The sequence below is a fragment of the Pseudonaja textilis genome, chromosome 8, assembly GCF_049901715.1.
Source record: "Pseudonaja textilis isolate UNSWEBS1 chromosome 8, rPseTex1.2, whole genome shotgun sequence".
NCBI lineage: Eukaryota > Metazoa > Chordata > Lepidosauria > Squamata > Elapidae > Pseudonaja > Pseudonaja textilis.
In genome coordinates, this window is record NC_141997.1 from 21,159,599 (window position 1) to 21,187,254 (window position 27,656).

The 27,656-nt window shown below is 37.8% G+C and overlaps 1 protein-coding gene and 1 long non-coding RNA gene across 3 annotated transcripts in view; one reads left to right on the plus strand and one right to left on the minus strand.

The window, feature by feature from the left end:
* LOC148125138 (uncharacterized) overlaps window positions 1-27,656 on the minus strand; it is an 88,447-nt gene that overhangs the window by 17,453 nt on the left and 43,338 nt on the right. The window lies entirely within an intron of this gene.
* IL1R2 (interleukin 1 receptor type 2) lies at window positions 4,436-27,453 on the plus strand. 2 transcript variants are annotated; one of them, XM_026707395.2, is made up of 9 exons: window positions 4,436-4,529; window positions 9,712-9,842; window positions 9,941-10,193; window positions 11,718-11,892; window positions 13,207-13,381; window positions 16,428-16,493; window positions 20,093-20,228; window positions 23,640-23,791; window positions 26,522-27,453. In XM_026707395.2, the coding sequence occupies exons 1-9, from the start codon at window positions 4,519-4,521 to the stop codon at window positions 26,647-26,649; spliced, it is 1,227 nt and encodes a 408-aa protein (XP_026563180.1). In that variant the 5' UTR covers window positions 4,436-4,518; the 3' UTR covers window positions 26,650-27,453. The 2 variants fall into 2 exon arrangements, with proteins under 2 accessions (XP_026563180.1, XP_026563179.1); XM_026707394.2 differs by having other exon boundaries at window positions 4,441-4,688.

Consider the following 27,656-nt stretch of genomic DNA (forward strand, 5'->3'; position numbering starts at 1 on the left):
GGCTTTGTAAATACACAGAGCAGAAGGAATAAACTTGCCTCCTTGGGTATTAAAAAAAATCTTAAAATCTGCTGGTGACTACAGGAGGCCGAATTCAGCACCTGGGTTCGATGTCTAGTCCAAGCACCGGTGTCCTGAAATTGAATACCTAAATACTTAAAATGGAAAATCTGCTTAACAGCATTACCATTGATAGCCCAGTTATACAATTTCCGAGCTCTAGAGAAATCCAATACTTTGGATTTGTCATAATTAATGGACAAGTGGTTCTCAGCACAGTAAGACCCAAATGCAGAAAGTAATCTTTTCAGACCTGGCCTTGACAATGAAAGGAGGGCCGCATTGTCAGCATAAAGAAGAAGTGGGATCTTTGTAGTTGACAGCTTTGGGACATGGGATTCAATACGTCCAATGTGAAAGGCCAAGTCAGATAAGAATAAATTAAACAAAAGAGGAGCCAGAACACAACCCTGCCTTACTCTGTTCTTAATCGGGATAGGATTTGAAAGTTCTCCCTGCAAACCACACCTGACCTGACTAGAGGTCTGGTTGTACAAGGATCTAATTAAGAACAGAAGATGTCTATCGATAAAAATGTTGTGCAGTTTTGACCACAACAGTCCCCTAGGGACTGAGTCAAACGCTGACTTTAGGTCGATAAAGCAGTAAAAAGTTTGCCACCTGGTATGTAGTATATTTATCAACCAGGTGCTCTAAGACAAAGCAGTGGTCCAGTGTGGCACAGCCCACTTTAAACCCAATCTGTTCAGCACCAATAATATTGGACTCCTCAACCCAAGTGAGGAGTCTAAGTTGGAGATATTTAGCATACAATTGTCCAATGATGGAGAGCAGGCTTATGGGGCGATAGTCAGCTGGATTGTTCCTATTTCCTCGTTTAAAAACTGGAACAATAATTGCTAAGATCCAGGAGGTAGGGATTCTGCCAGAGGTATTGATATGCGTGAAGAGTCTTGCTAAGAGAGGAATCCACCACTTGGGATTGGATTCTAGCAGATCAGGGGGTATAGCATCAGGGCCAGGGGCTTTGCCTGACTTGAGTTCGGAGATAAGCTCGGTAATCTCAGCATGAGTCACGGGTTGCCAGTCAGGAACTGCAGGAGACAGCTGTGGCCCAAGCACAGTCGAACTTGTTGACGCCTGGAAAATTGCCAAGAAATGGTTTTCCCTATTTCTGTTGGAAAGTTCTTGATGACCTGGCAAGGAGCTGGCAACAATTTGCCAAAATAATTGAGTATTCTTCTGCTGGATGGAGAGGAGAAGTAGATCCCACTTCTCTCCCTCTTTAGCATTCTTTTTCTTAGCAATTAGTCCTTTATACTCCCGCTTTAAGCGATAGTAGTCCACTGGTGGGCATTTATCCCTTCGATTATGATAGAGCAGGTAAACCTGATTAATCTGGTTCCTGAGCATCAGACACTCTTTGTCAAATGAAGAATTACTTCTTGAATGATATGGACCACTCTGCCTACGGACGGCTCCTAGCTCCCTTTGAACACTATTAATTAGTGATTCAAAGGCCAAGATTGTCCCTGGGCCACTACTTGTTAGGGCCTGATTGTATAGGCTGAGACACTCCAGAGATGATAAAAAAGAGTGGAACTTTCTTTCAGTATTAGAAGACCATTTGATCCTCCTTGTATATGAGGCCACATAGGGATCTAATATCTGGGGACCCCTAGGGAGATGTATATTTGAGGAAAGCCCAATGATTGTAACCAGGGGGTAGTGGTCGCTCTCCATAAGGCAGACCACATAAAAAGCATGGACTGCCTTTCTAAGAAGCTGGGATACCAGCACAAAATCAATAACACTACTCCCACATGAGGAACTAAAAGTAAACTCACCAGCCAGATCACCTAGGGTACTCCCATTTGTTTTATTGTTCATTTGTATCCTTTCTTGGCTATCATATGCTTCAGAGTTTCTTCAGCAACAAAATTCAAAAGCATCAGTACTCTTTCTATTCTGATTCTTCTTTAAGGCCAACTCTTCCTTTCCGAAAGAGTCATGGGAAAAAATAATTTCCTGCATGCTTCTGACCTTTGTAGGTATAGACAGATCCTGCCCTATAAATATCTTTTCACTGTTATTACTTATTATATCAATTGCTAATCCATGGTATATTTCTGCCAGCGACTCTAGGCAGCTTCCAGGCAATAAAAACTATTTAGGAAATAATAATTAAAAAACTCCAGTACCTAGCCCCATGACAACATACAGTGAAATGATCCCGCTGGCAAAACCAAGTCTTCAGGGCTTTATGAAAGAGTGTCAAAGTGGGGGACAGTTTAATGTCTGTGGGGATGATGTTCCAAAGGAAGGGAACCATCATGGAGAAGGTCCTTCTTCTGGATCCTGCCAGATGGACTTCCTTCATGGACAAGACCCGCAACATTCCTTGCCTCGCCACTCTAGGTGATTGGGTGGATGTGACCAGCAAGACTCTCTCGGATAACACAGTCCCAAACCAAGCAGGGTTTTAAAAATGTCAACCAGCACTTTGAATTGCACCTGAAAGCAAATTGGCAGCTCCCAGAGGAGAGGTAACCCACGTGCACACCTACCTCTGCACAAAACCTTGTGGGTTTAAGCCTAAAGTGACCATTTCCAGTCCTTCTTTCTTAACCCTAAGAAGCAAGCAAGGGCAATCCATTTCTGAATTTTTGCCAAGAAAACTGCAGGAACTCATCCAGACAGTTACCTTCAATGACTTGAAGGCACACATACATATAATTATGTCTACAGTTTAATATCTAAGATATATTAGCTTTTATTGCTAATACAAGGTTTTGTATAAATGATATATATCCACATTTTTTTTGCTTTCTTATTTCCAGAATTATAGCTTTTAAAAGTCACAGTATTTGCCTCAGCTAATCTGGTTGGTTTACATTATTCTGTTGATGGGAATGGATTTAGATGAATAATTCACTTATTCAGTATTATTTCATAAAATCCCTTTAATTCCTATTATGATTGAATTGTGGTCACCATCCCTTTTATGAAGTGAAACAGAAACACCAAGATAACATATTAAAAGGAAGTGATGAGAACCTCAGAAGTAGATTATGCCCTCAATGGATCATGAAAATCCACTAAGAACTAGAAAAACAATGATGCATACATCAAAACTGAATGGCTACTAGATACATCATGCGTAAAGGTATTGTAAAACATTATTTGCACATGTACATGTGTTTTGACTTATTATACTTATGGTACATTGTTTTAATTTGTGGGAAATTGGTGTTCAGATTTGCTAAGAGGCACTAATTCTCAGACCTGCTACTGGCATTGCTTTGCAATGGCTTTGCTCATTTCTCTTGTTGGTTGATTTATTTATATGTTATATTTGGACCTTTCTGCAATCTGGATTAGGGGTGTCAAACTCATGGCCCGCGGGGCAGATGTGCCATGTGCTGGCCCCACCCCTGCTTGGTTTAGCGAAGGGGGAGAAATCCTGATACATCACGTGACGACGCCATGACGGCGCGAGTTTGACATCTGATCTAGATGATTATGGAATTAATACTGTATGATACAGAAAACACTATAACAATGGAAAGCATGCAAGTCATCAAAGAATCAGATCTCAGTAATAATGGCAATTACCTAAAAATAAAGTAAAGCAGAACCTTTCAGAACAGCATCTTTCTGAAATGCTGGAAGGGGCATCTCAGGAAGGGGAACTGCACAATCTTCAACTGTTGTTTTTCCAAAAAACTGGGACTGTTCCTGAAATGGCTGACACCTCATGAAAATCTTCTGCCACCCACGATTCCCTGAGAAAGTAGCCAATGTCAGCAATTGCTCACAATAAGAGCAGACCAGAGTGCTGTCATAGTCTATGACAAAGCAAATGAGAGGTTTAATCAACCGCTCCATTCCCACACAATTGAAGAAATGGATGAGAAGGAAGCTATGTCTTTAAATATATATTTTATGTAGATATCGTTTCGTTTGAACTCCCTGAGTCATTTGGGGTTTAATGACTTTTTTTTTCTGTAGGAAGTTTTTGCTGAAACATTTTCTGTTGCGGTTCAAGTTTATGCAGCAAACTATTCCTGAGATCTGTGATTACCCCAAGAGTTTCCTTTCACTTTTTATTTTATTCTAACTGTACCTGGGTTGTGGAAAGTAGATATCTCATACACAGATATCTAGAGATACACAGTGAAAATTTTGTGGATTAAGCCAATAAAGCTTGAGAACGTAATGATAATCTGAGGTAAATGAACACATTTTTCAATTAATTAAATAAATGACCTACTTCAATGAAGGTCTCCTATGAATGGCAGATCTTCAACTTCATTGAAAATCTAAGCAGCAACAACCAATCAATTTTCACTGGTGAAAAGAAACAGCATCACACACACAAAAAAAGGAACTTTGTGTGTATGTAGCAGTCATTTCCCCTCTTTTGGGCAATATGCTTACTCTTGGCAAGGACTGATTCAAACTCACACATGCTCCCCACCACAACATTGCTACACCATGTGGAAAAGGTATTCTTCAAGTGACTTTTCTAACAAATGTTGATTGGGAAATGTGGGGAAATTTCCCTTGCGAGTTCTCTGGGGTATTTAAGACCATCTACTCTTCTGTTTCAAGAAAATGTTGTAGTTATCTGAATATTTCTAAGGCCAGACAATGAAGAGCTACAGGTAAGATAAAATGGGGTGGTTGTTGTTGTTTTTTAAAGTGGAAGAGAAATTAGTTGATTGCATCGTTAGGTGGCCAGAGTAGTAGAAAGACAGGGAGTTTGACTGTTAAATGGAAGGCAGCGTGATTATTTTTAAATGTTGTAATAAATCATACGTAGAGAACATTCTGGAAATATTTGTGGGAATATACATTTTCAAAAATTAAAAATACCCCTGCCTATAAAACTGGATGTAATTCAATAAGCAAGAGACTATTCTTATTTTTGTTTCTTTTGTTCGTATACAACAAAAGGAAAATTATATGGAGTATAAAAATGTTGGTTTTGTCCTTTATAACAAAGTAGAGGCTAGTCACTCTTTCAAAATATGGTTTCATCTACAATACATGGTTGTTATGAGCTGACATACACAACAGATACAAGGTAGAAGTAATGAGAAAAATAGAAATGAGATTGGTTCCAACTCTCTAGCCTCATAAATGACTGGCCCTCACTTAGAATTATCCAGAATTATCAGACAGCATGATCAAATACCGTGCTGATTCTAGATGAGAGGAAGTCTGGTTATAGTGACTTGATGGTTGTAGATTAGGGATTCCTCACCATCATCTCAAGCCACCTAATATATTCTTTATCAATGCTGCTGACCTTTGTTCATTCCCCTCCCCCCAAAAACCCCTCTTCCAAAGCAGTGGCTGCCAGTTAAGTTACTTAAGAAAGATATTTTGTTTTGCATGATAGCAATAGCACTTAGACTTATATACCACTTCACAAAGCTTTATATCCCTCTCTAAGCAGTTTACAGAGTCAAGCATATTGCCCCCAACAATCTGGGTCCTCATTTTACCCACCTCGGAAGGATGGAAAGCTGAGTCAACCTTGAGCCTGGTGAGATTCAAACTGCCAAAATGCAGGCAGTTGGCTGCAGCAGAAATATCCTGTAGCCTTCTAACAACTGTGCTACCATGGCTCTTCTTCTTTTTCAATTATAACAGAGTAAAAATATTAGAATCAGAGGAGAAGGGGAACCTTCATATCAAGGATCTGTTAAAACTTGCAGGTGGCAATTTAGAAGCCCAAATCTTAAGGGAATAAGTAGACTAAGCTCTATTGAACGGAGTGCTTTGCATAGTCAGGCGAAAGCCAATCCGCCATAATCCCAGTAGGGACACTGAGCAGATTTTCAGTGGTGGCAGCTCATGCAGTTTGTTCAGATGGGATCATCATCGCCAATTAATGGTCCAATTCAGCCTGAGGCAAAAAAAAAATAGTCTTGCTTCATACTACTCTAAATGCCGGGGGTGGGCAACTAATTTTCCTAGGGGGACAAATGACAAACTGGGACAGTTGTGGAGGGCTGAACCAATAGGGCTATGAAAGTGTGTAGGCATGTACAGATGTGCATATGTAAACTGAAACGAAAATAGAAGTTGCTTTCAAAATATAAAGTAATGCAGTTGTATTGCACGCATGCCGTATGATTACATTTGATTTCTAATTTCTGACTGACCTCACAGGGGCCAGACAGGGACAGACAAAAGGTCAGATGTGACCTGGGAGTAGCAAAATGCTCTGTAAAAAGGTTTAAAAGTTTCACCAGTCCCGTTGGGCTGCTGCTCATGTCTGATTCTTAGCCTTGGTAGCTTCCCTCATCATACAAAAGTCAGATCAATTAGAGGTGAATCTTATTCAACAAATGCAACAGGAGGCAGGATATTAAGTATATTATATTAATATTAACTTATTATGTATGCTATATATATATTAAGTATTAAGTATTATTAAGTATGTTATGAGCAGGAAGAGTTTTTAAACCCCTAGTATGAACAATTGCTACATGTTTCCTGTTGATTCTATGCCAAAGCATTCCCCACTTTTCCTCTCATTTATACCTCACTATCACTAGGAGAATTTTTTTTTTCTGGCCAATAACCTGCTCCCTAATGTCACTAGGGATTATTTCATCTGGGTTGTTTTATCTGAAATTACAAATGCCAAAAGAATGTCTGCTGTTGCAGATATCAAAGCTATTTAAATCGTAATTTTATTCCTGCCCCATGATTTGCTTAACTGTTGGTTGAATAAAAAGCAGGGCATGGGGTCCACTTATCACACACTTAGGCAGAAAACATAATTTATAAATTGCAGTACTGTCATGCAATTTAAGGAATTGCCAAAGCCCAACCATTCACATTAAGGGATTAGCACTCTGTATGAATCAAAATACAGTGCAATTCTTCTTTGCAGGACTTTGTGGGACTTCAAACAGGCACATAAGTAAAGCCTGTCAATTTTATTCAGAGACTTGCACTGCAGAGAAGGACCATGGATGCATTTTCATGTTTTTTCCCCCCAGTTCTGAGTTATATCCAGCTTCAGCATGCATGATGCAAGGTTCAAGTTTCACATCACAATTGCGAATTTGAACAGGCAGGAAACAAATTATTGAGTAATGAATAAAGTACAATGTATTCAGATTCCTCAAGGTTAAGCCTTGAGAAATATAGTTCAAGTACTTTTAACTGGTAAACAATAGCCATGTAGCAATAAGAAGTATATTCTTGAGCAAGAAATCCAAACAGTTCATTAACTTGTTCTATTCAGGGAAATAAACTAGTTCCACTACACTTTTGCTATCAAAAGTGTGGAGTTCTTCTAAACATCCTATAGGCATTTTAGTATTGACTCCCTCCCCCAGCCAATATATTCAAATGAAAGTAGTAGAGGAGACAAGTTCTCCAATCTCTTTGAGATGGGCAAGATACTTGCGACACTATGATTTTTTTTCCATCAAAAATGGTAAAAACGGTAGGAATTGGAGGAGAAGAAGAGAGACTAGCACCTTCTCAGCCTCCTCTGCTATGCTAGGAGGACTAACAAAATAGCTGCTATGTGAGAACCCCAGCTATCCTACTTCCACCAAAAGATAAACTAGTTGATGAGGAGGAAAGATAGCTGGATTCTTTGTATTAGGTGTGTTGGAAGAAATGTTCATCTGGGTTCAGTTGCAAGTGAGGAGAAAGACACTGGAAACATGGAGGCTGCTTAGAAGGATGGTTTAATGATGAAGAAGAACCACAAAGTATGTATGATTCTGGGTAGCTGACCACATGGAGTGGAGAGTGAGAGATATTTATACTATCTCTTCGGCTTTGAACTTGAGTTTCCTGTTCTTGTGGCAAGGGCATGTATTCTATTGGCTGCTGTAGAGGTCATGTGCAAATCTTAGGAGTTTGTCTGAGATAAGTTTGGTTGAACCTTGCTGAGTTATGCAATGAAGGGCTTGGTTGTGCCATGTGGTGAGCTCTGCTGATAGATAATCCTATTATGTCCTGGAGGGTCATGTCTTAATCCCATCACCCTGGAGCTGGAGGCCTTTTGTCTTGCAGATAAGCTGGCCCAGTCTTTCTCAATGGGTACCAAATATCTGCTGGGGGAAGGGAGCTGAAGAGAACTACTCTTTGTCTTTAAAAACTTGTTTCTCTTTTTCTCATCCAAGGAAATATAATATTCTGCCTTTTTAATATTCCTCGAAACATTTTAGTCTTCTGGGAGGGGTGGGTGCTAAGTTTCTTCAGATGTAAACAGAAGCAACATCAGGTACAACCTCAAAGCTCTGAAGTTTTATGTACCATGATTTGCCTTCTTGTTTTAATGTTTCTGGTTTACTCAAAACTCAAACAGAGATATAAATATAGGTAGTTCTTCAGGATTGAAGAAGGCATACTGTTTTGCACTTCAACATGGAGGGAGGTCTGTAATCCCAAGATGGAAGCCCAGAGTGCAGTACTAGAAATCCATTGTTGTAATAACTGTGAATGTTATTTTGTGATGCTGTTCATGGTTTTTTTTATCAGTTTTTGGAGGCACTTGTCTTCAAAGCCAGTGGAGGCTTCCTATAGCACAGGACTTGCCAGTAGCTTCCCTCAGCAACTGCAGCTTTAGTTCCCTTGACTGGATGTCACAGTGGCATGGGGTCTCCTTCACAGTGACCCAGTAGTTCTTGTATGGATGATCTTGAGGTCTCTTCCCAGTTTCCAGGTTATACCATAAAACAATTCGCAAGGCATATGGTGGTGGTCCATTCTGATGATGTATCCCACCCACCACATCTGACTTCTGGTAATCAAGGACTTAGTGCTGGTGGACTTTGCATGATCCAAAATCTCAAAGTTAGAGACACAGTCTTGCTAATGAACACCAAGGAGGAAACTGAGAGCATGCATATGAAATTTCTCCAGTTATTTGATGTGCCATCAGTACAGAGTTCAGGATGCACATCCATATTAGGAGATAAGAGATAACCACAATCCTGTAGACTTTTAGCTATGATTGTTGTATTGAGCATTCTAGTATGCAGCCACCACAGAGCCTGAAGTTTTGGACTTCAGCTTGCATTAGACTCATCTAGTATAATCATAAGAAGAGACTGTGGGAGTTGTTTAAAACACCAGGAAGGCTCCAATCTGCTTAGCTACCTTAGTACAGAAGTGTGATTCTTTTCATGGCAAAGCATTAGAAATGGCATGCATGTTTAGCATTCCTTTCTATATGAGTATGTACTTCAAGTCAGTGTTGACTCCTGGTGACTTTCTGGACTAGATTCTACAGTTTTCTTGGCAAGATTTCAGAAGTGATTTGCTCTTGCTTCTTTCCAAGCCTGAGGGAGAATGAGTGGCCAAGATTACTTGTTTGGCTTTGTGCCTGAAGCAGAGCTCGAAGTCACTGTCTCCTTCCTGTTTTCTAGTTTGATGCCTTTAACCACTGCAGCAACATGGCTTTCCATAGCATTTCTTAGCAGAATCTAAGAGCTTTCTGAGTCTAGTATTCACATGCTACCGGCTACCTGTGTCATTCTAAAGCACAGAGTAAGTTGTCCATCTCAACCATAAGGCAGCTTGCATTGCTGCATGTTGTTCAAATGTTTCCAAGTTCATAATTTGGCCCTGACTTGGACATATTTGTCAAGAAAGTCTGTTGCTGGTAATATGGAGGGCTTACTGGAATTTTGTTTTCATTTGCAGGTGTCCATATGTTATTCCTGATTTTTCTCTTTCCTGTTTCTTATGGAAAGTGGTGCCCAGACTCCTGTGCATTTTCAGTGTTAACATGCTCAACATTTCTGCCTTCCGAATCCATCGTGTGGAAAATACAGGTGAAAGTTTTCATCATGATAGACAATCCATGGAAATCTCCTGGTTCTTCTTTCTCTCCCCCTTTTTTTTAATACAAAGTAATTCTGTATTTATGCAGATAACTGCCAAGATTACACCATATACTCCTGGCCTACTTTTGTCCTGGAAGGAGAACCCACAGTCCTAAAATGTCTACAATTCAAAAATACAAACCCTTTTGATCTATCCCTTAACCTGACTTGGGAGAAAAAAGATTCATCGGGTATTATCCCCATAGGATTCAAGGGACCAAGAATAATGTCACAAGGTGATGCTGTTTGGCTTTTACCAACCATTCTTCAGGACAGTGGGGAATATATCTGCACTCAAAGGTAAGCATACAACTCATGGGATCATTCCATTTTACATAGCTTAACTTGGGAAAGAAAGTGCACTTAGCCAGGAGTAGGTAAGAGGTTAGAGGAAAAGGCATTAGAGTACTAACACAGCACTCACAGTATACTCTTTGGAGGAACATTGTACAATATATTTCATGTATGTTAATTACACTGTTGGAAAATACATCAGTCCAGTTTTATTACCACAAAGCTTAATTATTCAATTTAGGCGAAAGGAGTAGGACAAAATACTTTTAATTTGCATATTTATGTGAACTGATTGGTTTTTTTAAAAAAATTTGGACTAATGTGAACATAGTTTATGTCAGATTGTGCAGGTTCCCTGATTTTTTGATATATTTAGTGGTTGCCAATTTAGGGATTAATGGTGTCCATAATGAAAGAATGCCTGAGTTACAAAACTAGTGTGTGTTAAGGATTGGAAAAAAAATCAGATTAGATATAATTTTTACCATTATTGTAATATTGTAATATCTACAAATGAAGAGTTTGAGAATTTAGAATTTCCAAAACATGATTCAGTGGCCTGCTAAATAAAGCATCATTTCAGTAATTCAGTAATTCAGTGCTGACTACTACTGCATATAATTCTTGATTAATGTATGGACCACATTTAAGAGTGATAAATTATACAAACACACACACACACACACACACCTAGTACTTTTAAACTTTCCAGTCAGTTTCCTCCCACTGCAAATAGAAAAGCAAAAAGGTTTCACTGGCTTTGGATTTAGAGTGCAAAAATGTGATTTATAGGTAACTGGGCTAGTTTCGGTAAGTCTCTCTCTCTCTCAGCCCAATTCACCTCAGAGGGTTGTTGTTGTGGAAAAATAGGATATGTTCCACTGTCTTGAGCTACTTGTAAAAATAATGGAGGTGGAATATAAATAAACAAAAATAAATAATTGTGGCCCACCATTTTTATTTTTTTTGCATTGGAGAGATTTTAGAAGTTACTTTTTCATTTTTATGAGAGCTAAAAATCATTTTAAAAAGCAAGTACCCTGAAAGACCTACTTGAGATCTGTCTGTAGTTATGTCCTTCAACATGGATGCAAATACAGGTACAGCTTTTGATTCTGTGAAGTTGCACTTGGGCATATTTATGCCACCATTAAGATGAGCGCTACACTTAGCTTTATTAAGATTAGGACTTTACTATTGTTTTCTTTTGGAGAAAATGATAAGGAGAATGCTTACTTATGAGTTCGGCAATCAGTTGTAAAAAAATTAGTCTGGGGTTTCACCGAACTCTCATTCTGTTCCAGAAAACCCCCCAACTCTAAGGAGTGTGGGGGTGAAAGAAGAACACCAGGCTTTGTGTGAGCAGGGCAAAATCAAGGGACACAATTCAGTATGTCAGTACTGTCCAGTTTCTGGTGTTCCTATTACATGTTGTCTAAAACGATTAAATATGAGTAATCAAAAATGAAAAGTTTCATCTTTGTGTTTTAATGCTGCAATCGCTCATTATGAATTTATCTTTTCCTGCAGGAATTCCTCTTACTGCGCTAAAGTGTCAATACATTTAAAAGTCGTCAAGAGAAATGAAACCAATAATATTTCCTATCCTCAGAAGGCATTCCTGCTTAGTTCCGGAAAGATAGTTTGTCCTAACCTGGAAAATTTTATACAAAACAATACTAATTATGAACTCAAGTGGTACAAGGTATTATTTTCACATCATTTCTAAATTTGTATATGGGGATTTGAACTTGAATTTCCAATATTCAAAATTCACTAAATATGGTAAAGAATCTGTGGTTCTTCAGAGCTTGCTGTATTGCTGGTTCCATTACCTCTGATCATTATATTCTGTCTTAAGCTCAGGGAACTATGTAACTATCATCAGCTCCAGTAATGGGATTCAATTTTTTTTACTACCGGTTCTGTGGGCGTGGCTTGGTGGGCATGGCAGGGGAAGGATACTGTAAAATCTCCAGTCAGAGGTGGTCAGAAATGGTCAAAACCTGCTGAATACCACCTCTGATCAGCTCTATGTTATACATTATAAACTGAATAGAATGAGACATTCAATAGTGACCAACTTGTGACCAACCCTCAGTTATAGTCTAAATGAGGCCTGTGTTATAGCTTTGTTTGATTCACATCACCATTTCACTGTAATTCAGCAATATTGTTTTCAAAACCTGTACCGCTCTCACCACATTGTAGACTTTTTTTCCACTTGCATTTTAAGATATTATTGATTCCCCTCCCCCCCAAAAGTGCTGACTATTAAACAATGACCATTTCTCCACTATCTTCATAGCAGTTTTGAGATTCAATTGTTTTTACTACCGGTTCTGTGGGCATGGCTTGGTAGGTGTGGTAGGGAAAGGACTTTAACTTTAACCTTAGAGTTTCTACTATTGACCTCACCCCTTTCCTAAGATGTCTGTAGGGGGCATGCATAAGCGCATCAACGTGCCTACCGTCCCTGTCCTATTGTTTCTTTTATTTTTCTTACATGTATCCATGTATTCCTAACTATGTTTTTACTTATACCTATTATCTTGCAAGCAATTGACAAACCAAATAAATAAATAAATAGAATAGAATAGAACAGAACAGAACAGAACAGAACAGAACAGAATAGAATAGAATAGAATAGAATAGAATAGAATAGAATAGAATAGAATAGAATAGAATAGAATACTGTAAAATCTCCAATCAGAGGTGGTATTTGCCAGTTCTCCAAACTACTCAAAATTTCCACTACCAGTTCTGCAGAACCTGGTCAGAACCTGCTGAATACCACCTCTGCTTCATAGCAAAATTCAGTCATTGTGGAAGTGATATCAATGCAGGTGATCTCCAAAGATCAGTGTCACCACGTCAACAGTATGATCATTAAATAGACATTTTAAATAGCCCAAAATCAATGAAAAAAATATATGCAAGAGGAAAACTGGCATCTTTGCACTGAAGCAAGTCTGATACTACAATTAACCATTAAATACTCTTTTCTTTTCATCTTTAGGACTCTACACGTCTGAACATGGATAATAAGAAGTTTACAGCTCTGGAGGGCACTAATTATCTCTTGATCAATCCTATTTTGATGCATGATTCAGGCTATTATACTTGTGAAATGACCTTCGCGTTTGAAAAGGAACAATATAATATTACCAGAATTGTTCAGCTACAGATACTTGGTAAAAGAAACACAAAAACACTCAAAACTATTTGAGTGAATGGAGTAGTTATAACTATTAAATGTGATATTAACAGTTGCTTGAGTTTCCATCAGGATAAATTTTATAACTTGAGGTAGGTTTGCAAATTATAGAAGATGGTGCTGTAGCTCATTATGAGGACCAATTTTTCAAGAAAAAAGTTTTTAGAGTTAGATGTTAGTTCCAGGTAAGGTGGTGAAAAATTCCTTTCTGTGACTCTTACAAGCTGTGGCCAGGGTAGAAAGCATTTATCTAGATGGCACAATGGTGAGTTTTCAAATAAGGCTATTCCATTGGATGCTAGACATGATATGTAAACATTTTGCAATCAGCCTTACCAGTTACTCTCAATTTTTAGGTTTGTTTCTTGATATAAGACCAAAAGTATGATATAGTAAAAGAAATAGAGATGTATAGTATGTATAATTGTACATCAGTTGATTAAACCAACCTTTTTCAATGTAATTGCAGATGCACAAAGTCTGCTTATCTCTAAGTATAAATAGTTTGCTAGAAAGTGATCTGGCAGAGAATTGGGGTGGGGTGGGGAGGATAAGATGTAAACAGAAAGTTCCTTATCTTCAAGGTTCTCAGCATTAGAGCTGTCAAATGCCAAAATTACAAGATTAACCAGTACAACATTCCAGCTACTTGCTTCAGATAACTTTCTGAAATATCTTCATGGAGTGACAGCATAAATCCTTAACTGTCAATGGAAGCTAAAACTGATGTCTTAAACAAAGAAATCCAACAATTATATCCAAAGACAGCTGTTTGAAATAATTTCAGGCAAATAGATATACTTAGTGATACAAAAAATAAACTAGGACATGAGATTTTCTTCAGAAGAAAAACTGGCTTCAGTCCCATTCTCTTTTTAAAAGTTTTTAAACTAGCTTTTTTGATGATTGAACCATAAACAACATAGGAATGTGTTGCCTATAGGTAGCCAAAAGATGGAAGTAATGTGTAAAAACATTACTAATAAACAGCACATTTCTCCTCTTTGCCAATGTTAAAATGTTTCCAACTAGCAGAGATCTTCGATAAAATTCAGAAAGACCAGAAGGGTCTTACCTCTATGTTTTAAGTAGCGAAGACAAGAAATCCACCATGCCACTTAAAAGGCCTAAGGTGAGGTAAAAGGTAGCACTGAAAATGGACTTTACAATATTTGCTATACCCCAGCATGCATCAGTGCTAATTCCTAGGCCAATTATCTCCTTTCAACTGCCCAGTCTGATTCTGAAAACTATCCCATATTCAACCTTTGTTCTTTGTTTTTTTTTATTTTTGTAACTTGAAGAGAACAAGAACTATTTTGGTGGTTTGCATTTTCTTGCAAACTATATGTCCTTTTTTTTCTGCCTACAGCTGGGACAAACTATGGGCCTACTGGTTTACAGCCCCCATTTCTCCCGCTGTCTAGCGGGCCAAATTAGTTAATTTTGGTCTGGAGCTCACAAAGATGCAATTGTATTCAGTATTTTACTTCTTCACACTATTTGCTGCTCTATGAGTTTGTCTACATTCTCAGTATACTAAACCAGGGGTGTCAAGCTTGATTTCATTGAGGGTCGCATCAGGGTTGTATTTGATCTCAACGGGCCGGAATGGGCATGGCGAGGTTGGGCATGGCCAGCTTGATGTCACTCGTGTCAGAGTGCCTATGGTGGCAGGGGCACCATGGGCCAGTCCTTTGCTGTTTCCAAAGTGGCCCTATGGTAAGGTGACCAACCGTCCTCCTTTAGGGAGGACAGTCCTCCTTTTGTAAGTTCTGTCCTCTCTCAAAAAGTGTCCTCCTACATGTCCTCCTTTCTGATATTTGAAGACTAATCTGAAAAATCTCTGTATTTGATCAATGCCGATCCGATCCATTGTGTGTGATGTGACATATTTGTATTTGACATGATGATTCGTCAAGGCTCGGTACAGTGCAGCGAGATGCGATTATGAGAAGCATGCGCTCCGCACAGGAGAATTGTTTTGAGAGAGTGTGCTGTGTGCAAGAGGGCACCCTGCACAAGTGGCTTTCTTTCTTTTTCTTCAATTTATTTGTGTCTTCCTTCTCATTGTAAAAAAGTTGGTCACCTTACCCTACAGGCCACATCTAAGCACCCCACGAACAGGATTCAGCCTGCAGGCCTTGAGTTTGACACCTCTGTGTTAAACTGAGCAAACAAACAAGCAACTTTACTTACTAACCATGGTTTTAAAAACAGATTGGGGATATGCACTTTCCTGTTTTAAATGCCCTGAATTGTAAGACCATGATGATTATAGAAACAAAATGAATGAATTGCTGTGGGTATTCTGTTGCTAACTCCATGTCCTTGGAAATGATCACCATTTAATTGTAGAAAAGAGTGCATAATGTTGAAATATTAATAAGCATGTTCAAGTGGATAACCCCCAACTCTTAAACCACAGGGTATAATACGAAGATAGGCTCAAGCAATATCCCACTTTTGTGAACTCTAGCATGTCTGTATGATACCCTGTTTTCCTCAGATCCTATTGATCTCTGGGTAATCACTGTGAAATGTGCAGATTTTTGGCCTTAGTCCCAGCAAGCCTAAAGGATCAGCTATTGTAGGAAGTGAGGTTCATATTTCTGGAGAACTTCTAGGCTGAGTAGGCTATCTTTATTTTATTAATGAATCAAATTTATATAGTCATTCATCTCACAAAAACTGACTCTGGGTAGTATAAAATAACCCTTATGCTTCAACTCTCTGCCAACAGAAAGCTGCTCCTGCAAACTATAAGATATGTCCTTTTTTGCTGCCTATAGCTGGGACAAACTGGTTTACTGCATTACAATAGCTTACTTGCAGCCTAGATTATAGTCCAACATGAGAACCAGAACCGAGGCCAAATATTGACTTTGAAATTTTTGATTGTTGATGTTCAGTTTTATATGGAAAAGATCACTACTGTTATAGCAGTTATTAGAATGCATGCATGTTGTAATGATGATATATTGTTTCAAACATCTAATGATTTTCCCTGATTTTTTCACTAGAAAAAAAGGAAAAAAATATCCCCTTGATTGCCAATCCAAATGAAAGGATTACATCAGTTGCTCTTGGTAAGGCCAATGATTTATTTAAGGTACTTATGCACAGTGAGGGCAATGGTTAACCTGATGTTAACTGCTTTTCTGATTCGGGCAGAACCAGATTAGACGCTCAATGCTAGTCCATTCTTCATAAACATCTGTGATGGCACAAAGGCAACACAGTCACATAAGTAAGGAGAGTCCCTTCAGTACCTCCAATTTTGCTCCCAATGTTCAGGTTACCTTTGGCTGTAGAAAAAAACTCTGCGAAGAACAGTCTTTAAGTGGAGGAAATTCAGACTGAAAACGAAGTACATACAAACTGTAAATAAAAATCCACACAAATCACGCTGCAGCAATTAACTTGACAGGGCAGGATAAGGAATTGCAAACTTGAAAGGCCAGCAAAACACATACAGTTGGGAAGACGCCAGAAACCCAGATAACCTCAACAATACAAGATGATACACAATTTGCTCTCAACAGTTGGCTGTACACAACTTCCCTTTTTAAACACTGTGTTCCCAGCTGTAGCTAATGAAAGGAATCAGGGCCCTTTCATCCCCCATAAGCCACGCAACTCACGTTGCTCCCTTCGTTTCTCCCTGTGTGCCCTAGGATGAAGAGGGGGTGGGCCTGGGTCTTCCTCTGAATTCCCTCTGCCTTGCTCTACCTCTCCCCTCCTCTGCCCAGCCAGACTTTGCCCTTCCCCAGTTTCTTCCATGGCCAATGGAGCCACACTCCCACTCCTTGTCAGTTGCTCGGCCTCCCCCTCAGAATCAGATTCCGACAGGGCCATGGCAAGTCTTAAAACAATTGTCAAATCTAGGATACATTCCAGCTGAAATTACAGCTAATGTTAATGTTAATACTAAATGTGTCAGCTAAGCCAACCTTGTCTGGGGTTGGATGTTAATCAGGCTTTGTTAGAAGTTGGATAGGACACTAACAGTGAATACTTGAGCTGTGGGTTTGCTCGAATTGAAGAAGACTTTTCACTAGTTAGCACGGTATCAGGGCCAATTTTTTTTAAAAAAGTCCAAAATGTTGAATGAATGATACATTGTGGACTCAAATCAATTTCTAAAATGTAAATGAGTTAAACTTTTGATGACTTCTTGGACACATCCAGATGTTTCTTAAAAACAATGAAGATGTGATTTACCAATGCAAATTTTCTTGTGAAAAGTTTTTTTTAAACATCCTGGTCTTGCACATAGCCTGAGAACTTTGTATGGTCTTCTATTCAAATTACCAAAGATAGTCATCACCGTATAGAGATTTCCCCAAAATTTGGAAAGAAGTTGCTGTCTAGCTAGATAGGTTCCATGATTGAAGCCACAATTATTTGGGAAGATCCAAGCCAGGTGTTTGATGCCAGTCCCTAGTATTCATTCCTGGATTTTTTTCAGAGTTGAAAGAAGAGTTTCCAACATTTTTTTCTTGTGCTGCTTAGATGGCAAAAATATACAAACAGTAGTCAAAAGGAGCAACTATGCAATATTTTGTGGATAGTTCCGCCTGAAACCATTAATATCTCCAACCAACAATAGGAAAGGGAGAATCTGATTCTGTAACCACAGCCTTGGAAGGAAAGTAGAAATGCCACACGATACATGTGTCATGATCGGATTTCTTTTTCTCCTCCTCCAATTGGCTAGGATCCACTGGATCTTTGTCCTGGATTAGCCACATTCTCTACAAGTATGGCCCTTGTGATGCTAGGCTGTGTTGCAATTTGCTATCAGGGCTACTCCAGTTCTCAGCTGGAGCAGCCCTGATAGCCTAGCATCACAAGGGCCATGCTTGTAGAGAATGTGGCTAATATGAGGTTCATCAATGAATGCATGAAAGCAAATAGTCTGGACTTACTGCTGAAAAACATGAGATCTCTGCTCAACATAGCCTGCTGGGTCTCTGTCTCTTCCTTGAAGGATGAGCAGAAATTTAACAATTGGTTTTCAAGAATCAGACCAAGCTACCTAGATAACAACCCTAATAAAGAACTTCATTTGTGAATGAATTGAGTATATGTCCTAGCAGAAGCAGATTGCTCTGTAGGAATAAGACATAGGTACAAAACAACTGCATTGACTCACATGATTCTGGACTCTTTGAGTGGAAGCATGACTCAAGAAGGATGGGGTTGCGGGATGCGGTATTGGTAGTTCAAGGAGTGATTAGTTAAATAACTTTGAAACTGTTTTTTTTTTAAATTCTGCATATATTGGGTAAGCACTGCAATACTGAGTAAATTGTTCAAATCTCAGTGATATTACCAGCATACTTTTATTCTCTTGACTTCAGTGTTGTTCTGAAGAATCTATTTGGAGCTAATACATTCTGTAAATATTTTACAATCAGTAATGGGATAATAAAATATTGTTTATTTACAGAAACAAAAGCCAGTTGTAAAAATAAATTAAACTCTAAATTGGGCATAAAATGAGTTTGCTAAAAACATTGATATTCCATGGTGCTTACAACACATAATATGGAGTCATGAATAGTCACAGATTACTGATGAACAAAAAGTTCAAGTGCTTAAATTACTCTTTTTATGACTATCCATTATCAGGCATTATGATATGCTGGTCAATGTTAGTCACCTTTTTACATGTTTATTTTCTTTTATTAACAAGAACAGATTACAAAACAGAAAAACTAACATCTTACACTAACAATAAGGAAAAAAAGGTAAAGAAAAAAAAGCCCCAAATGGCAAATAGATATTATTATATTATTAGTCACCTTGATTAGAACTGCTAAAAGGGAAACCGTTTTAAGCTCACTTTCCCACACTCCAGAGGTGTGTGTGTGAGAGAGAGAAAGAGAGCAATCTTGCCTGCATAAAGTTATTGAAAAAAGGTGATGATTTTAACCTCCATTTCCATTTTTTTTTTCATTACTGAATCTATGGAAGAGTCCTCTAGGCACTAATGTGGCCAATTACCCATGCCCAAGTGCCAAATGATGAACAAGGTTTGGTAATGAGGATGTTTATATTTTGGTACGGTTTTTTTTTTTTTTTGCAGGGATGTGTGTGTTGCACTTATATCAGGTGGTCATAAACACAGTGTGCAATATTATCCCTATTCCCCCTAGGGCTTCATGCTGGGTCTTTGATCATGCCTGTTACTTTAATGAAATGAAAATCAGTGGCTTACATTTGGCCTCCTGATTAGGTGAAACTAATTTGACTGGGGTACTTGTCCAATTCCATACTTGCAGTTGCTGAAGTGGATTTCTCCCTGGATCCCATAACTATTTGAAAGCCAATAGCATTACAGTATTTCAGAGTAACTGCATGAGAATTGCAAACCGTGCTGTCTTTCTGAAAGCAATTAATCATAGAACTAATTTCTTCTCTAGCTAGAATCAGTATTCTCTGGTACATACTTGAACTAATACCAGGACTAATTAAAAATTGAACAAAAATCAGTGAGTATGCTGAAATTAAACCAACCTATTAAAGTCGAGTTACATCATAACTACTTAATCCTGGTTGCTAAATGTTCTTCTGAAAATACCTTAAAAATTCAAGGTTGGGATGGTTTTTTCCTGTAGACATATATTTTCTGGACTATATATATTTATTTGCCTTAACTCTGTATTTCATTTCAAAACAGGTTCTCACCTCACCATCCCATGTAGAGTTTTCATTGGAGCAAATAATCATTCTGATGTTGATGTCTGGTGGCTGGCTAACAACAGTTATATACAAACCATTTACCCAGATGGCAGAGTTAAGGAAGGAGAAACTGGGTAAATGTTGTCTTTTATTTTTATTGCTTTTAAGATAATAACAGAAAAAAACAACATCTATATATACATTGTCAAAAAGAAAGAAAAAAGACAAGTGCTTAAAAATAATGAAGAAATTACAACAGAATATATATATATATATGTATGTATGTATATATGTATGTATGTATGGCATTTGTTCGGGTATTTTCCCACGTCATTGTAGTTGTGCTTTTAAAGTTGTAGCAATGTTTCGGCAGAATCTCATCTGCCATCATCAGGCTTCTGATGATGATGATGATGATGATGGCAGATGAGATTCTGCCGAAACGTTGCTACAACTTTAAAAGCACAACTACAATGACGTGGGAAAATACCTGAACAAAGCTGAATGCCATACATGTAAGTACCCGCGAGAACCTCAGAAAACATATATATATAGAGATAGAAAAATGCCCACACAGCATGAACAAACGAGATGACACCTCCTGCCTTCCAGCCATTTGGAAACCCGCCCTCATGAACAGACGAGTACCTAACATGAAGAAGGACACCAGACCCACACCCATGAGAGCCACACAAGATGCCACCACCACACTTCCATGTAGAAAACAGACTCACACCCACTCAGAAGATGAGACACGACCATGGACCAGAAGCTGCACTGCAGCTGCATCACTACCCACTTCAAACCCCTCCAAGCCATACATGAAGCAAACCGACACCCACTATGAAGATGCAGCACGACCACGAACTCGAAGCCAAACAGCAAGATCACAGCTCACCAACTCAAATCCCCCAGCTACTAAGACTAACCTGAGCACAACCAAGCCCCCACCTGAACAGAACACGTCTCCAAACCCGAACAACCAAAGATCCATATATATATATATATATTCTGAGGTTCTCGCGGGTATTTGTATGTGGATCTTTGGTTGTTCGGGTTTTCTCCCGCGTAAGATTCGAAGTATCTAGGCAACGTTTCAATGAAGTCTCATTCATCATCTTCAGGCTTCTGTCTTCGGCTCTGTGCTTCTCAGAGTGATGTGAGATTGCAGCTGCTTCTTCCTTTTAACTGCTAGTGGGGGTGGGATTTGATTGGGTGGGGGCTTGGCTGTGTTCTGATTGGGTGGGGGTGTGTTCTCATTGGTAGGGGGTTTGGCTGTGTTCTGATTGGTTGTGGGGTTGGCATTCAGCTTTGTTCGGGTATTTTCCCACATCATTGTAGTTGTGCTTTTAAAGTTGTAGCAACGTTTCGGCAGAATCTCATCTGCCATCATCAGGCTTCTGTATATTGTTCATCTGTGAGTCAGACTTTTACAGTGGTTTCAGATTTAAATTTGGGGCAGCCTATTGCTGTGCCAGAATGTTTTTTTCTTCATCCTGATTGGTTGGGAGTCTTGGCCTGTGTTTATTGGTCTTGGAGTTTGCTGTGTTCTGCTTGATTGGTGTTTCTAATATCTTCTGTCTGTTTTTTGGCTCTATTTGTATCTTGATTGGCTGGCAACATTGTGTTACTTTATTGGAGGCCTTTAGTACCCGTGAAAACTTAAGAAAACATATACACACACACACACGCACACACACACACACAGATGAACACTATACAGAAGCCTGATGATGGCAGATGAGATTCTGCTGAAACGTTGCTACAACTTTAAAAGCACAACTACAATGACGTAGGAAAATACCCGAACAAAGCTGAATGCCTCTCTCTCTCTCTCTCTCTCTCTCTCTCTCTCTCTCTCTATATATATATATATATATATATATATATATATATATATATATATATATGCACACGCATACGTACAGCGCACTCGCACGCACAAATATATAAGTTGTAATTTATAATATTTTGTAAATATCTTATAGCTTTCTTTATAGATTTGTAAATAACTTATAGATTTCTTTAACCTACTTGTACTTTATATAAATGTCCCATTTTTCATTATATTTATCTACACAAAATCTGCATCTATAGGCAATCCATTCATATGTGGCAAGTTTAATCAGGTCTTCAATCCACTACGTAAATTGAACCATACATTTTATCTTTCTAATGTTGCAAAATCAGTCTTTTAGCCATAGTGAAGTCATGGAATGTTGTTTGGTTGTCAAATTCCAAGTATGACTTGGAATGATTCTCAATCATCCAGGTCATAGTTGTCCCAAAGGTGATTTTTCAAGAGGCAACTTGACTTCCTTGTTTTTCTTAGAACACATTTTGCTCCTCATCCAAGCGCTACAGAAGTTTCTTGGACGAGAAGTGAAACATCTTCAGAGAAAAATAAGCAAGTCCAGTTGCCTCTTGAAAAAGCACCTTTGGGACTCCTAAGAATGAGGTACATAGTTCACAAGAATATTATCATCTGAAAATTTTAGCTTTTGTCACACAATTATATTTTTTTCTTTTTTCAAAAATTAGTAAGTATAGGATACTGCAAAAACACATCTTTTTAAGAAGCATTTTCCTCATTACATCTCCCAAAAATGTTGACAATACTTTTTTGTTCAAAAGTAATGAATCCCATAAATCTTATTTTAGTCGTATGAGTTATAGTTTAAGATCCATTGATACCCTTGCTATAAAGGTTAAAACACTATCCCATTGACTAGATGATATCTGATTCAAATGTTGTTGAAATATTATGTTAGGTTATATGAGGTCATATCTTTATAGGAGATCTACACGTCAACAACTGGCTTATGTTTCTGTGATTTGTAATCTATAAGCCTTGTACAACCTTTCTTTCAAATGCAACTTTTGGATATATTGCACTTTAATTTCCACTGTTCTATCAGTGAATTATTTCTTTATTTAATTCTTGTCTCTTGCATGATGCCATACATGATGTCTTTTGTTGTTTGTGTTAACCCCCTTCAGAAAACACCATTAATGGAAAATGTATTTGAACACATCCATAGAGTTGCGGACTTGTGGACTTGTTTAATCTCAAATATCATTTGTTCCAATTTCATTTGGAATAATGGTTTGACATCTAAATTGTGATAACTTGAGAACTTTTCAAAGATACATTGCATGTGTGAATAAAATAGTGCCAATTAAAGTTAAAGTAGACTGATGGATGACAGTAAAATCATTTTTCCAAAACTGTGCCTTCCCTTTAATCTAGTTTAAATGTGATAGACACATAATTTTTAGAGCAAAAGAGATATAATAACTGGATGCGTGCTGAGGTAGTTACATCATTTACGTTTCTTATAGAAACAGCAGAGAGGAACAAAAAGATGAGACGAAAAAAAGTCAAATAGCAGGAGATTATTATTATTATTATTATTTTGCATTTGGAATTATTTTTTTTCCCAAATGAAAAAATCCAGGCTATATAATTCCTCAGTCAGTTGCCCATTATTCTGAGCTCTTCTGCATCTCTGACTAACAATATAAATGATTATATTCCCTCTTAGGCAATTTGTAGAAAATAACAACCGATCTATTGAGGTGGAATTGATCTTTGACTCCATCACAGAAGCTGATTTTCATACTGATTTCAGATGTGTGGCACAAAACGTTGGTGGGAGTCGTATACAAACAGTGACAGTCAAGGAAAAAAAGAAAGGTTTGTGTAACAATTATGCTTATTACCATCTTTTTCTCATTATTATTTTTCCGATGACTCTGATAATGGCTATTCATTTTTGCATTTTGTAAATATAGAAAGAAAGTTCAGGAATAAACTGGCCAAAGGTCTGGAATAACTTATGATCAGGTCATGTTTATATTACATGATTTCTAATAAGTTGTTTTACTTTCAAATAATTACAATTTCTCTTGGCATGTTTCCAAAGAGGAGAGGAATTTATATGCATTCAAAATTTTCCAGTTTTGCCAAAGGTTATCCAACAATTTGCTTATTGCTATTATGTAATGGGTTTTGTAAATTCTCTCTGGAATCCATAACATACAGCTAATAAGCAAAACTTCTCAACCTATGCATCATGCAGATCACATAAGTTCCCCAGTAAATGCCACATCCCTACTCAGGCCATTGAATCTCATTTGGAGGGCTTCTTAGGTGAGCTTCTTCATACCAATCACAATGATTTTCATATGAAATCAGACATGGTTCCAATTTCCGTCCTACTTCACAAGGGGGGGCATTTTCCTTCATTGATGTGAAGAAGTAAGCTATACAAATAGCATTTACATTGACTCAAGTTAAGTGTTTGAGACCAGAGCAAGATATAATATACTATTTAAGGGTTCTCTCATTTACTATCTTCAAGCAAAGAATAACAATCATATCTCATGATTGAATATACTAGTTACAACATGGAAAATGAAATAGACAGAGAGAGGGGGGGAGGGAGGGAGGGAGAGAGGCTAACCTTTCCAAGATTTGTGGATAGGAAACTGATGTAAGAATCAGATTACTTTTAGTCAACAATTTTATTGAATTGAAATAAACATCCCACCAATACTTTCCCCAAGCTGGCTTGCTGAGTTCTTCTGAAAGTATTTGTTCAGTCCAATGTTTTGTGAGAACTCTAGTGTTCTGTTGGGCAATGGCTTAGTTTAGTTTACTTTATTGTCATTGCACCTCGTACAATGAAATCAAACACCATCTTCTGTGTACATCATGACCATGAAAATAAACACAAACACACATCCTACACACTCCACATATTGAACCGTAAACCCCCGACACTGCACCAACACTGCACTATAGAGTAGAATTCAAAAGAGCTACTGCCCTGGGATAGAAGCTGTTTTTCAGACTATTTACCCTTGTTTTTATTATCCTGTACCATCTGCCAGTAATTCAAAAAAAGGATGCCCAGGATGAGATGGATCTTTGAGAATGTTTTGAACTTTCTTAAGGCAGGGGGAGCTATAAACCTCTTCCAGAGAGGGGAGAGGGCAACCAATGATCTTTTGGGCAATGACATTAACCCTCTGGAGCGCTGTCCTATCTGCCACTGTGCAATTGGCGAACCATAAAGAGGGGCAGTAAGTTAAGATACTCTCTATGGTGCAGCTGTAGAAGGTCACCAGCAGTTTTTCATTCAGTTGTTGTTTTCTGAGAAGTCTCAGGTAGTATAATCTCTGCTGGGCCCTTTTGACCAGGGCTGCAATGTGAGCACCCCAGGTCAGGTCCTCTTTTAGGGTAACACCCAGAAACTTAAAACTGGCCACTTGCTCCACTTGGTCTCCATTGATAAGCAAGGGCTGGATGTCTGATCTGTTCTTTCTATAGTCCACTATAAGCTCCTTGGTCTTATTGGTGTTGAGGACCGAGTTATTGTCTCCATACCACGAAAGCAACCAATCTACCTCATCTCGGTAGGCAGACTCATCCCTCCTGGAGATGAGTCCCACCACTGTTGTATCATCTGCAAATTTAGCAATAGTATTACTAGCATGAGTGGGAATGCAGTCATGCACATAAAAGTATAGAGTAAGGGACTCAACATGCAACCCTGTGGTGTACCAGTGTTAAGAATAAGGGCTGAAGAGGTATGATTACCTAATCTGACCCTCTGTGAGCTTGCTCTATAACAGGTGCTCCCAACTAAGGGTGTGAGATGATATTCCAGAGGGTGAGAAAACTTGGGTTTAGACGCTTCAAAATTATAGTGTATAATTATATGCATATAATTATTTATTTTTAAGGGGTGCAAGAATATATCAGAAACATTCTAGGGGTGTGCAGTATAGAAAAGGTTGGGAAACCCTGCTCTATAATCTGTACACTAAAACATTGAAGGAATTTTATTTCAGTGGAAAATTTGTAGCAGCAAATGGAATTATCCCTTAATTCCATGTAAAATTGGCTTGGGAATTTCACAACCACATATGAATTGGGAGTTGGCAGAAATGCAAGAATGGGGAACATATGGGTCTTTGGGTGTCGTTGAACTGTAGCATAAATGTATCCCATTGTCGTCTGAAAAGTCATAGATTAGATCAAGTACGTTATATCCGTGCAACATGATAATTAAAAATATTGCACACTTTCAGAGCAAAGGTCAGCATTGAAGGGGTAAAAAGCTTGCAGTTTTTAGGGTTACATGCTTTTCAAAGCATCTGTCCTACCCTGTTTTAAAGCTGTGCACTGATTGTATATTCTTACAAAACTTAACCACATTTCTTTTTACTGCCATAAATATGACACATTGTTACTTTGTATTCCATCTGCTACTGATAAAACTTGTGTTTTTGGGAACCAGGGAGCTTAGAAAAACAATGATTTAACCAAACATAGTATGTTGTTTAATATTGATTCTTTCTTTCTTTCTTTCTTTCTTTCTTTCTTTCTTTCTTTCTTTCTTTCTTTCTTTCTTTCTAGAGCGCGAGTTGTCTTGGTATTTGGCAGTTGTTCCTGTGGCTCTGGCTGTTCTCATCATAGGAGGAGTATACTTGAGTAAATACTGGAAGCAAAGATCCACCAAGGGATATGTTGTGGCCAGCTCCTAACGAATATACTTTTATTTCTTACACATTTTTTATTTAGCATCCTAAATGATTTTTTCATCTGTCCTAAGATATCTAGAATCCTTTCGGTTGTAAACAGAAATGAAGTTGTACACTGTATGTAATGGAAAGATGGTTTTATTTGATATTTTATGTTTGTATTTGTTAATGTTTGTTGTCAAAATAAAAAAAAATGAAGTTGCTGTTTCTATGCTTGTTGAAGGAAATCTAATGGAAATTTCTATAATAACAAAAATATAATAATTGTATTGTTTTTAATTTAATTTCTAATTTTACCACTGAAACCTGATACAAAAAAGTAACTTTAATAGTAGTAAACATGAATCAGCTACTATCTTATTTAGGTTTTATATTAATGGGGGTATATGCGCATACTTTATAAATTGTATTGAATTTTTTTTAAAAAAAATTTTTTAAAAAAATATGATTAATTTTAAAACAAAGAGAGATGGCGGCAAAAAGTGAGAGAGACTTTCAGTGATCATAAAAAAGACAGATTTTTAAAAAGAAAAACCTAAAGGGAATTAATATTCCAAAGAAAAAAATTACAAAGTGAACCTACCATTAAATTATAATTCTAATTTTTGATTTCTTCAGTACCAAAACCTTATTTTATGTTTATATTTGTTATTACAAGTTATGTTTTAAATATGTCTGATTTTTTGGAATTTTGGAAGCCAGTAAGATATCAAAGCTGAACAGGGAATATAGCAAATGTAGTTAATTGTATTATAATTACAATTGTATACATTTGATGTCATATAATAAATTATATTCCTTCTCCAATTTTACTGTTTTTATTGTTTACTATTTACTAACTGATTAAGAGTAATTATGAAGGCTAATATCCAATTTTAATGCTGTCCATTATATTATCAGCATTAGAAACTTGACTGATACTATAACAAAAAAATTTCTTGCTCTATCTGATGTTGCCAAACTGGCTAATCCATATTACAGTTGAACCTCAGGTCACAACCATAATCCAT

What these genes read in the sequence shown, in the direction of transcription:
- IL1R2 (XM_026707394.2), top strand. An exon ending in GATTACATCAGTTGCTCTTG is followed by an intron (nt 16,494 to 20,092) that starts GTAAGGCCAATG and finishes ATTTCAAAACAG; the next exon opens with GTTCTCACCTCACCATCCCA. An exon ending in GTTAAGGAAGGAGAAACTGG is followed by an intron (nt 20,229 to 23,639) that starts GTAAATGTTGTC and finishes ATTCCCTCTTAG; the next exon opens with GCAATTTGTAGAAAATAACA.